The 14,189-nt window shown below is 24.5% G+C and overlaps 1 protein-coding gene across 1 annotated transcript; it reads left to right on the top strand.

The window, feature by feature from the left end:
* The first annotated feature begins 8,279 nt into the window (after window positions 1-8,279).
* On the top strand, window positions 8,280-9,945 carry LOC101511076 (phenolic glucoside malonyltransferase 1-like). Its single transcript, XM_004489410.4, has one exon. The coding sequence runs from the start codon at window positions 8,373-8,375 to the stop codon at window positions 9,747-9,749; it is 1,377 nt and encodes a 458-aa protein (XP_004489467.1). The 5' UTR covers window positions 8,280-8,372; the 3' UTR covers window positions 9,750-9,945.
* The last annotated feature ends 4,244 nt before the right edge of the window (window positions 9,946-14,189 follow it).

Genomic DNA, 14,189 nt, shown 5'->3' with positions numbered 1-14,189 from the left:
TCTTTATATAATAATATATATTAATTTGAAAATATTAATAATTAATATTTTTTTGGTTTTCCATAATATATAGATATTGATATAATTTGATTTTAATTTCTACAATTTTTGTCTTTAAATTATACCTTTACAATTTAAAATTTACTCTCTTTTTAATTTTCAGTGACATTTATTTTTCAAAAAATAATACTGTGGCAATTGAGTCATCATTTTTTTAATGATATAACATTAAAAATATGTGATTCAACATTTTTGGTCAAATAATTAAATTAATAAAATATTTTACAGACTCGTTTCCCATTCACTCGTCACCCCTATCCATCATCTTCATCCAAACTATAAAACTATTATTCCTTTATCTCTCACCAGTTTCAACCTTATGCTTATTCTTCAATTGCCATCTTTTAAAATTCCTTAATTAGGTGCACACATTTTCAAAGTCACAAGTTTGTTCATGACAATGAGATGTACTTCCACTTTCCTTAATTATAAACACCATATATTAAAATAATTTTTTTTATTAATATACTATTTTTTAAAATTATTATATACATTTATTATTTTATTTTGATTATATCACTTATTAATACTACAATATATTTTACAATATGAACAATCAATTTAGACACGTTCACTTCAAGTATTATTTTAGAAATATTTATACATAAAATAGATACATTAAAAATAATTAACTTTTTTTTAATATATATGGAAGAAAACAATATACACTGTATAAAAAAAAATAGAGATAGTAACAATAAGCACAATATTGATGAAGTTTACTCTCCAGAAAAGACATAAATGAACAAAAACTATACCAACAAGTGGCCACTACCAAACAAAAATGAAAAATCCAACCACACCACCATCAACTATAAAACAAAATAAAAAAGGAAAATTAAATCAACAATATGATTCATGAATTGATTGACCCAGTGGCGGCTCTACCCTTTGACTTTTTGAATTTAAACTACCAAAATATCTTACTTTTTGTGTAAATTGAATAATTTTTTTAATATTGAAAAGTATAATTTACATCAACAATTAATTATAAATATGTATTTTATGATACTATTAATAGTAAAAATTAAAGTTAAATAATTTTAATAATTTAATAATTATAATTAATTAATAATGTAAAATATATTTACATTATTTATGTATTTCAATTAAATCTATAATTTTAATAATATAATAAATATAAAAGTGAAAAATTTAAATTAAAATACATATTTATTAAAAGTTTGAAGTCATTATATGTCAAGAAGAACGGTTGCTCCTTTAATCTATTTAACCTTAAGAGTGTTATAATTGTTGTCGTTATTGGTAAAAATTCAATCTTCGTGCAAATTTACAAAATTTGGAGTTATTATAGAAAATCCTACTAAAGTAAGCTAGTTATATATGAAAAATATATATTATTTAAAAAGTAAGAAGAGTATTTATTTTAAAAACATAGTTTTTCATAGTCTTATTAGAAAATAAAAATATTTGCTAATGTTAGATATTAATAAATTTTTAGTATCTTACTTGCAATTGTCTTAAATAATATTAAATTTATTATTTAAAGACGATTAAAGATACAAATTTTTAAAAATTATATTGAAGGTGAGAATTAAATCTCTAACTTGCTTATCACTTTCTCCTGTCAATAATAAATATATCATTTTATGAAAAACATTAATTTTATTGTTCGTTCAACCTAAATTTCGTACAAGGGAAAAATTAGCAAATTAGTCAATAAGAAGAACAAAACCATAAGAATAAAAAATGGTTATTATATACCAATCATTTCAATCATTGGACTGCAAATTAAAGTACTATGCAATAAGTCATTGTTTAAATCTAAACTGAGATATCTCGCATTAGTGGTGAATCGAAAGGAAGAAACGTCTATGAACGGTGATGTGTGATCAAAATCTACGATGGAGTAGATGTCCATTGGTGGAGGTGTACCTGCAAACTTTTCATTGATGCTCAAGTCAGTATATGGTTGAGGTGAGTTGAGAGGTATAAGAGATAGCATGCTTTTTTAGTTCACGAGACATGGCTTATATAATATGAAATGATGTGGTATTGGGTTTGGGCCACCTCGAGGTCATGAAACAGTCATAAAATATTATTTGTTTTGAAGTAGTGAAAAATATGTGTCTTGGGTTTAGTTTGTATTAAGGGTGTATAAGATCTGATTCGTCCTGCGAACTCGTCTTGTCCCGTAAGCAATAAGATCGGTCTGACCGAGTCCTAAAAACAATAAGAACAAAAAATATAGACAAGACAAAGACAACGTAGAAAAAGGATCGGGTTCGGGTTACCCCTCATGTAACTCGTCCCAAATTAATTTAAGGACAAATGATTATTTTTTGTTATTGATTAACTCTCTCTAAAAAAATTAATCGTTAACTTACTAATTTATAGTTTGTAAAATAATATTACGAGTTACTACTCTTGAATGAATTGATAAGCGGTAACCTACATAACTTTTTATTAGTTTATTTATGTTTAGTTATTTTTTCTAAAAAAAAAGTTTAAAAATTATTATTTGACGTCTCGTTCTGGGACCAACCTGATTTTGTCTTTATTTTATCCAGTCCTTAGTGAATCCGCAACTCATCCGATTTGATCGGGTCTAAGAACGAATTAAGATTTAAAATTTGACCTGATCAAATTTAAGATCGATTAAGGGACACATCAAACCTGACCTAACTCGTCCTATGTACACTCATAGTTTGTACAGTAATTAATACTTGATTTATTATAATTTTCCCAATAACTTTTTTTGGTTAACTTTATCCTCACGACTTTGTAAGTAGTGTATTATAATTTTATTCACTTTTGTGTATAAAAAATATTTTAAAGATGTGTACTAATAATTAAATACATATTTCTCTCTCTTAATAAAAAATATATTTCTCTCTTAAATAACTAATCTGTGATTGACTATTTTTTAACTAAATAACTAATGACAAATATTTTCCATGTAAATTATTTATACATTAATTTATTTAGTATGATAATTTTATGTACATTTTTATCTAAATAAACAAATAAACTGACTAAATAATAATAATAATAATAATAATAATAATAATAATAATAATAATAATAATAATAATAAATTATTATTATTATTATTATTATTATTAAAAAGATTTATCTCTTACCTAATTGGTCAGTGAAAAATCATATTTGACTAATTGATATGTGGTAAATATTTATTTTGTGTATAATTTATACATTAAATTATAATTAGTGTAGTGTAGTCTTTCTCGTATTTTTATTAAATAGATAGTCGAGAGACACAATAATAATCAATTACATATTTATCTTTTAACTAATTAACCTAAAATAAATTATTTTTTAAATTGACTATAACAAATATTTAGTTTAGTGTGATTTATACAATAAATTATAATAGTGTATCATACACGTATTTAAGTAATATTTTACTACAGAAATCTCATCATCAAATAGTGGATAATGTATAATTTATTTAGTTGATCAAAATTACTAATTATTTCTTTTTTAAGAAGAAAAATACTAATTATTTCTTAATTAATTTAAGTTTATATATTTTTTTATATAATTCTCTTTTATATAGTCTATATAGTTATTCAAGTGATACACAAATAATCAAATTCACATTTTCATCTTTATTAATTAAATTGAGAATTGTCATGTTTTTACTAATTGACGAGTAACAAACAATTGTCTCATGTATTGTTAGTATCATAAAATATAAATTATTATTATAATTTTCTTCAATTTTATCTAAAAAATATTAAAAGACACTTATAATCAAATGTATGCTTATCTCTTAATTAATGCATTCATCAATGACCATAGTTTAACTAATGAATAAGTGATTGAAATTTGTATAGTGTAGGATTTCTACAATACATTATAATTAGTATGATAATTTTATATGCAAATCATCTAGTTAAATTTTATTTTTTTAATAAAATCAATGAGGTATCAAAGGCATCACTGAGTTGTCAATTCTCCTCATCACAATGAGAAGAAGAAGACATTTCAACTAGGTTGTCAATTCTCCTCATCACAATCATATATATGTAACAGTAGCACCTCAAAGCAACATTATGTTAAATAGTGAGTAAAGTATGACAAACATGGTAGACTAGATCAAAATCTAAAGAAACATAAAACACTGGCAATAACTTGGTCAAATATGGAGAAAAAAAACTCAATGAGATAAAATTAAGTAAAGGAAAAAAGAGTGTACTTTGAGTAAGACAAAAAAAAAAATTAATGAAATCTTGGAAAACCCATATCTATTTTTGAAAAAATTATCTAATAAGGAACTGAATTCAACCGAACAAAGTCTCTGAATAGAAAACATTCAATAGACACATATAAGTGAAATACACATTTCTTGTTAGAGAAAATAGTTAATGAAATATCATATTAGAATTAATTAATCAGTGAAAGATTTTTGTCTCGTGTATGATTAATTTATATAGTAAAATATAGTTATTGTAATATAATTGATTTATGTAAAGCCATCTTTTAACTAATATACAAGCTAACAACATTTATCGTGTGTTCTATTTATACAGTAATTAAACATTATAATTAGTGTATTAGATTTTTCTTCAAATTTTTATCCAAAAAATATTTGACACAATACTAATAAAATGCACTATTTCTTTTAATTAATTGATCAACGATTGTCTTATGTATAATTTATATAATAAATTATAATTATTATATTATAATATTATTCAAAATTTTATCTAGAATATCAATAAGAGACACACGATTAACAAAATCTTATTTTTTTACTAAGGATAAAAGAGTGTAGTTCAAAAAAAAGAAACTAATGAAATCTTGGGAAGTCTATATCTATTTTTGAAAAAGTCCTCTAACAAGACATATAATTCCACCGAACAAAGCCTCTAAGTAAAGACATTCAATAGACTAACGAAATCTCTTTAACTAATCGATTTGTGAAACTTAACTTTTTAACTAAATAAAAAAATTTCTTGTAACAAAATGGTTAATGAAAGATCATATATTTTTAACTAATTGATCAATGAAAAATATTTTTTTTATGTGTGATTTATATAGTAAATTATAATCTTTTGAGAATAATATATATAATATTAATTAGATGGTACACTTGAAAAATATAATTAATCTTACATTAAAATTTGAAAAAGAAATTTAATTTTAAGATGATTTTTTGTAAAATGAACCTAGTTATTCCCTCTTGTTTTGTTCCTCTTTTCTTCATCTATGAGATGTGGTTTAATGTCAATTTTTGTTCAAAATTCTAACTTATTTTTTTTTTTTTTTTTATTTAAATAAGTGATTTCCACACATATAGTTTCTTCTTTCATGATTCCGTGTACAACATTATTTTATTCTTCATCATTATATATGTAATATTGTTTTAGTTTTTCGTTTTATTTAGGGATGGCAAAAAAATCCGCATCCGCGGATACCCATCCAAACCCGTTGGATTTGGGCGGGAAAAACCCGCTTTGATTGGATGCGGGTGCGGGTGTGGATTTCCCCGAAATTAAATTTCGGGTGCGGGGGTGATGATATCCAACCCGCACCCGCACCCAAACCTGTCCCGCAAGTAATATTAGAGTAAATTTTGAATTTTCTATACATATACATATCAAATATATTTAATATTTTTTAAAATATTAAAAATTCTAATATTATCTCTATATAAAATAATTTTTTATTTTATTATTATCTGATAATAATTATTTTATTTTATTAATTATAATAGATATGATTTTTTAAGTTTATAATTTTATATATATAAATGGGTGCGGGTGTGGGCGGGGAAACCCGAAACCCGTTGTGGGCGGAGATGGGGTCTCATTTTCACACCCGCTATGAAACGGGTGCGGGTGCGGATTTTCCCCGATTAGTCGGGTGCGGGAGTGGAGGAGGCAAAATCCGCCCCCGACCCGCCCCGTTGCCATGTCTATTTTATTGTAGGATTCATTTTATTTTGATTGACATATATCAATTTCGATTTAGTATACATTCAATTAATGACTTTGACATCTTAAAAGAGTTACAACTCTATTGCATGAAATTTCAATTTTGTCATATTTATAAATTTTATTATATTTTTAGGTATTTTATCATTTTATCTATTAAGATGAGTGTTATAAATTTGCTTGCAGATTTATTATTTTTTGTTTTAGCAACTTTAAATTATATTATTTTTGAACGATTCAATTTCTACCAAAATTTGATTGAATGAATATATTATTCTAGCAAATATATATATATATATATATATATATATAAAAGAATATTATTTCATTGTTAAAGTGACTCTAATTTAAAAGAATATAAAATAAAATACAGCCACCGATATTGACGGTATATATTCAGTTGTCCACTTGGATGCATTTGAAATATTTTAGTTTTAATCTTTTAATTTTAAGGAAATGAACTTCAATAATTAAAATTTCAGTCATAAAAATAAATAAAATATGATAAAATGTTATTTCTAATCAAAATTTAAATTTGATTTTCTCAATTAATTAATTTGTCCATAATTGAAATCAATTAGGTATCTGAGTTAAATCACTAAATTTTTTAAATGCATTTGAATGAGGTGATAAAAGGAACATAAACCTAATAACTATAAATAAAAATTTTTGTTTTAGTTCTAGAAGAATCATAATTAATTCACATTGTGAAGTCTCGGATTCAAACTGAGGATAAGACGTCCATCATACTAATATCGACATTTGTGTTAAGACTTAAAGATGTCTTGTTATATTATATTAATCACCTAAAAAAGACCCAATATATTATATTTTCATAAATATTTAAATATATATAGAGGAAAAATCAAACTAAATCAGTATAATGTTACACTATTTAATAAAATTTTAACTCATACAAATTTTTAAAAATCTATTATTTGAATTAAAAGTTTTGTTAAAAATTTATTGAATTGAAAGTTTATATATATCATATAAATCATTATTAAATTTTTTACGAAAGTATAAAATCATTTTATATGTTATTAAAATATACCAAAATTAACATCTTATGTGTTTTTTTTATTAAACGCAGTTAATCTTTACAAGTCTCAATCATCAATCAAATGATTTCATATTTGTGCATATTTTTGCATAAATAATCAATATGATATAATCTTTCAATCCAATAATAGATTTTATAAAATTTGTATCAATTAAAACGTTATGAATGATGTAACATTTGTGTAATTTTTTTGTTGTTGATACAAATTAACATTGGTGTAATTTAATTACTCCTCATATATTATATTGACGCAGAAAAAAAAAAGGACGTATAAAGTAAGTATAAAATGATTTTACACTAACCCCCAATAAAAATAATTTAGTCATATTAATTCATTTGTATGATTATTTTAAAATTAATTATATGACATAGAGAAATAAAAAATGTAACAACTTTTTTAATTAATACTTTCCTGTATTATGCTAGACGTAGCTAGCATTAATATAACCCTAACAGAACGGTTTTACATTAAATGATTGAAAGTATATAAAATGTTACTTTTTTACTCAGAAACCATAAAAAATGTTACTATGTAATACCAAATATTTATTTTTTAAGAAAACACTTTAATTGTCTTTCAGTAATTTTTTTTATCTTTAAATAAATAATAAATTTTATAATAATTAATTCACATATTAAAATTCGAGACAAGACATCTACCCTTAATAATATCAATGAGTTAGAATTTAAAGACAGTAATTTATTTTTTTATTTTGTAAAAAAGTAATTTAGTATGATATGGAATAAAATAAAAATTTACTATTTATGAAATTTTCGACCATATTTGTAGAAATTTATTAAAAAGTCATATAACAAAAGTGTTGCATTGTGATTTGATTAGTTGGATATGTGTATATATATAGAAAAACTTATACCATTCCAATAAAAAAAACTTCTACCAACTGTGCATAGTAATTAATCTAAAAAAAAATAAAGTTTGAGTGAATTGGAATTTGAGGCACATTAATTTTTTTCAAAAATTCATTAATTTATAAGATGAAAAACTTAAAAATCCTTAATCCAACTATTTTTTCTTTTCAAGTACTCTACAGTAATTAGATTCATAAAACGTAAGTGTGAATAAGTAAGAGATTAAGAGTTTAAATCCAAACTTTATATATCAATGATTTTACTATACAAGACTAGTTGACTTTATATATAAAATAATATATAGTTGATTAAGTTAAATATATATAAAGAATGTATTATTAAATCGAAAGCAGCCATAGATAATTGATTATAAATACTAGTTAGGTCTACAAATTGGCAAGCCTCACCTTCTCCAACTTCCAATACCAAAATTATTTAATTTTCCTTCCTACAACATGGCACAATCATCAATAATATCTCTCAAAGTTCATCAAGTTCTTTCTATAGCACCAAAAAATGAAACCTCACCAACCACGTTTCCATTTACTTTCTTTGACACACTATGGCTAAGACTTCCACCAGTTGAACGTCTTTTCTTCTATGAAAATCCTAACTTATCAACCACTTTTTTCTTTGAATCAATTCTTCCAAATCTCAAAAACTCTCTTGAACTCACACTCCAACACTTTCTCCTTCTTGTTGGTAACATCACATGGCCACAAGATTCACCACACCCTACCATTAATTATGTCCCTAGTGATTCTATTTCTTTCATTGTAGCTGAATCCAATGAAAATTTCAACCATTTATGTTCCAATCTTTGTGAAGTTGAAAAAAAACAACCCTTTATCCCAAGTTTGAAAATTTCTCATGAAAAAGCATCAATTATTGCATTACAAGTCACTTTTTTTCCAAACCATGGATTTTGTATTGGTATAACCACACACCATGCAGCCGTTGATGGAAAATCATCAACTTTATTTATGAAATCATGGTCTTATTTTTGTTCCAACCTTGTAAAAAACACACCTTCTTTGACTTTACCTCAAAATCTAACACCCTTTTTTGATAGGTCCATTATAAATGACCCTTTAGGGATAAATGAGAGTTATTCAAAAGTGTGGTTGAATTTTGGTGGAGAAATAAACAATAGAAGCTTGAAGGTTTGGGAAACAATTAGTGCACCAAAGGGTGAAGCAATCAAAGGTTTTTTTGAATTGTCACCTTTGCATATTCAAAAGCTTAAGAAATATGCACAATCCAAGATTGAAAAAAATAAGGTAAAGTTGTCAACTTTTTCGGTTACTTGTGCTTATTTGTTGTCATGTACAATTAAAATTGAAAACCCAAATTCCAATAAGGTAGCTTTTATTTTTAGTGTGGATTGTAGACCACGTTTGGATCCACCAATTAATGCAAATTATTTTGGAAATTGTGTTTTGCCACAATTGGTTATGGCTAAAACCGAAGCATGGTTAAAAGATGATGGATTTATTAGTGCACTTGAAGGGATAATTGATACATTGAATGGTTTGGAAAATGGTGTGTTAAATGGGGCAGAAAATTGGTACTCAAAAATGCAATCCACAATGAGTGAAACTAATGGAAGAATGTTTTCAATTGCTGGATCACCTAGGTTTGAGGTTTATAATTTTGATTTTGGATGGGGTAAGCCTAAAAAAGTTGATGTTACTTCTATTGATAAAACAGGAGCTTTTTCTCTTTCGGAAAATAAGAATAATGATGGTGGAATTGAGATTGGATTGGCTTTGAACAAGCAACAAATGGATCATTTTGTTCAACACTTTTCTCAAGGACTTGAATCCTTGTAAAATTTGTTGTTTTCAATAATTTTTAAGGTCTAAAATAAATTTTAAAACATTATTTTGATAAAACATAATAATAAAATAAAGGTCTTTTTAATATGTATAATGATATTTTTCTAACTTTTATTTAAATTTTTATTTTCTGAATTTTGAGATGTAACATATATTAATTTAATATGTTGTATATTTTACATTTCTTAGAGCTTTGACTTGTTATACTTCAATATTTTTATATTTTTAAGATCTAAATATACATTAAAAAAAGCATAAAAAAAATAAAATCAAGAGTCCTTACTTTACTAACTTAGATCTTGAATCAATGTTAGGATCACTCGTCAACTAGTATTCTAAAATTCGTTTCCTAAAATTCCTCCAGTCCAAAGTCTCTAACATGTTCATAGTTTTTTTATCGTGTTTATTATTATTTTTGTCGTATTTTCCACTGTTTTTTTTAAATTAAAAATGTGTCACCATCTCAATATTTGGTCACAAACTTTTAAATAATCGACACATGTTACTGATTCCTACACAATACAATTGTAAGGCTATAAATAGACTTTATACGCTGAACATGTGTGTACATAATCTAAACTGAAAAAGAATACAATCAAAAGAGAGAGATAAATATTATAAAAACGAAAACCGTGTTCATATACAGTTTGTTGATGTTAACTTTTGCGTTTACTAATATTTTTTATTTAAGTTTTCTAATTTCCACGCTTACGTATACTTCCACCATCAATATATTGGAAAATATTTAACGAGACAAAAACTATTAAAAGAATTTTAAATTTTAAAAATTTACAAAAACTATTAAAAGAATCTTATTTACATATTCGAAATTTTACAAAAACTATTAAAAGAATTTTAAATTTTAGAAATTTACAAAAACCTATTAAAAGAATTTTATTTAGATATTCGAAATTTTACAAAAACCATTAAAAGAATTTTAAATTTTAAAAGTTTTGATTGATTATAAAAATTTTGAAATACAAAAGTGGAAATTTTCATTTTCATTGAATTTTTTGAAATATAATTTATTATATTTATTAAATATTTTTGAAACTTTAACCTTTAACAAAAGTTTTAAATTATATATTTTCATAAATTTAAAAGTTTTGAATATTTTTTAAAAAATAATTAAACAATAGTTTTTAAAAGTTTTAGAATTTTAATAAAATTATCATATTAAATTTTCGGAAAGTTATTATATTAAACTTTCATAACATTAACTAAAGTTTTGAAAATTAAACAAGATTCAAAATTTTCAAAAGTCTTGAAATTTTATTTTTTTTATTTTAAAGTTTCGAATATTTTAAAAAAATGAGTTTTGAAAGTTTATTTTTATATGAAAAGTTTTAAAAAAACAAGGTTTCCAAAGTTTCAAAAGATTTTTAAAAAGTGGATTTTAAAAATTTTAATTTTTTTTTAATCAACTATATCAAAAGTTTGGTATTGTTCAAAACTTTCAATAAAATTGTAAACTAGAAATTGCGTTCCAAATAAATTAAAAAGTTCAACAACAAAAAAAAATACATGTGCTTCTAAAGTTTTAAAAATACTGAGAAATTTGCTAAAATTTCGAATATGTAAGTGAAAAATAAAAAAGAAATTTCTTTTCAACTTTTATGTTTAATAACAATCGTAAAATAGTCACTTTAAATAAATAGGTAGGGGTATAAAATAGAAAACATCTGATTTTTTAATACTATCAAAGAAAATTGACTTTATATTATCATTCTTATTTTTATTAGAGATATTTAAATAAATAAATAAACAGGCATAATCTCCCAATTTTGAGGTTCCATTGATTTAGTTTTGGGATCTTTGGTCTTTTATTTTTTGAAGGTATTTTAAGGTTTGGGTTGTGGATTTTGGTTTTTTTTTTGTCATTGCACTGTTTTTTTATTAAGTATAGTTTTATTTTTTGGATTTTTTATATAAATTTTTTAATGAGATAATTAATGGTTACTAATGTTAAATATATTTCATTAATAGTTTTTCTTTCATCCATTTTAAATAGTTTAAATTTTGGTACATTAATATGAAGTCTTGTTTCTTTGACATGACTTGTTCCTTCATGACGAGTTTGTAATGTATCTCATACTTTCTTGGTCGTATCGCATTCATCGACTCTTTAACTTTTTTCTTTGCTTAAAGCATAAGACAAAAATAATTGAGCTTTACAGTTTATAAGTACCTTAGCTTTATTTTATGTTGTCCAATATGTTTCTTCCTTTTCAGTGGATGTTGGATCACTTTGATCTACTCTTAGTATGAAATTTCTATCTATTATAATACTCGCATTCTTGTATTTTGAGATTTAAGGAATAGTTGTATGTTTCCTTTCCATAAGTTGTAATATGTACCATTAAAATAAGATGGTCTATTTAATGATCCGGCTAAATTACATCTGTGGTCCCTTAACTTAATTTCAGGTAACGTTTTAGTCCTTTATCTTTTTTTTTCCCCGATTTAGTCCTTTATTCCTAAAAATATCAAATAAAGTATGAAAATATGAGTTTATTTGAAGATTTGTGTTACGAATTTGATGAAATTTGTATTATATTGAAGAATATAATTAATATTATGAGTTTTGATTGAATTTTTTTAAAAAAATTTGTATAAAAAAGGATATCATTGTTGAAATTTTAAAACATAAAATATCAAATTGTCACTTAAAATTAAAATAAAGGACCAAGTCGGGAAAAAAAAAAGATAAAGGACTAAAACGTTACCTGAAATTAAGTTAAGGGACCACAAATGTAATTTAGCCTTAATGATCCTCTTTTAACATTATATTTGGCTTTTGACATTGATTTTTCTTCTTGAATCTTTTTCTCTAACATTTCTTAGGTGCTCAACCTTATAGGTAGAGCTCTAATGTCAAGTAGCAATGTCAATCACAATAATAGAGTTTGAATTGTGATCTATTTATAAATTTTGATTCATGTACTTAATTTGAACTAACTCAAGAATATTCTTGGTTAGAAAAGAAAAAAAAATATAATGCCCATAATATTTTGGATATGTTAGAAGCAAGCAAGACATGTTAGTTCTAAGTGAAATGTGATAATCAAGTGCATAATAAATATAGATAGGGATAAGAAGATCACACAAGGATGTATTTTGGTTCATCTAAAGTGAGATATGTCCAATTCTCACAATATGTTAGATTTTTCACTAATGTGTTTAGCACCAAACGTTATGTCTTGCGCTATATTTTCTACCACACCTTGATCAATTACAATTTTCACATTTCAGTCTTGAAATAAATTTCTACGGCCACCTTTCAATCCATAAAGGATTTTTAAAAGTGTCTTTCAATAAAGAAAGGATTTTAACAACAAACTGAGTCTAACTTAAAAGATAAACTTGAGTTACAAAATCAAGTGAATGATAAAGGTGCTTAGGATCTAAAAGTTTGTCAACACTTGTTTGAGATTGATTTGCAACAAGAACTCAATAATATGATCCACGAATATAGTGAGAGGGTCAGAGTGTTTTCTTTAGAGAAGAGTTTTTCTACTTGAGTTTAAATATTCAAGTATAGAACGATTGCTTTGGAAACTCTTGCATTTTTCTTCACATTGATTTTCCATTTATAGATGAAGATAGGCTTGAAAAATTCATATAAGATTGAATATAGTCGTTAGACACATTAGTTGGCTCTCAGTTTTGTTTAAAGTATATTAAGCATATGTTTTTACTGTTGTCCAAAATGTTCTTTAATAAATCCATAATGTTCTTGATTTTGAGTTCTAAATGAAAACGTGAATGAGTGTGAGAATGAGTTGTCATATGTTAGTTGGTACTATTCTAAGTCAAAAGCATGCAAAGCTTTCTAATCACATTGTTACTTGAGTCTTTGTTGTCCTTGCTCACAACTCATCAATTTGTAGATCAATCTAAAGTTGTTTTCTTTCTTTGGACTTTCAATTCGAGTCATGGGCTTGAACACTGGCCTTAGCAGTTTTTTTGACAATCTTAACTTGTAGTTTGGATTGTAGAACATGGTATATCGTGATTTGTCTTGACTTTGTCTTCAATATGGAACATCTAGAATGTTCTTATAATCATTCTCCAATTACTTCGTTATTGATTTTGAAGATTCTTCGAGAAAAACTCTTGGCTCTATAAAGTATATATTTGTCTGTCTATATAAGCCATGATATGAGATCACAAGTGATGACAATTGTATTCTTGATTTCTTTCAAGGGGAGCTACATTTTTTTTTGCATGAATAAGTTTGATTACCTATATTTGAATAAATAATTCAAAAACACAAGTTAAACGACAATATGATCAAAATCATAATTAATGATTTAATTATTTAACTGAATTCCTCAAAATCCTAATTTGATATTTTGCCTTGATATATATATATATATATATATATATATATATATATATATATATATATATATATAACATATATATATTATT

The sequence above is a fragment of the Cicer arietinum genome, chromosome 2, assembly GCF_000331145.2.
Source record: "Cicer arietinum cultivar CDC Frontier isolate Library 1 chromosome 2, Cicar.CDCFrontier_v2.0, whole genome shotgun sequence".
Taxonomy (NCBI): Eukaryota; Viridiplantae; Streptophyta; class Magnoliopsida; order Fabales; family Fabaceae; genus Cicer; species Cicer arietinum.
This window is presented reverse-complemented; position numbering and strand designations above follow the sequence as displayed.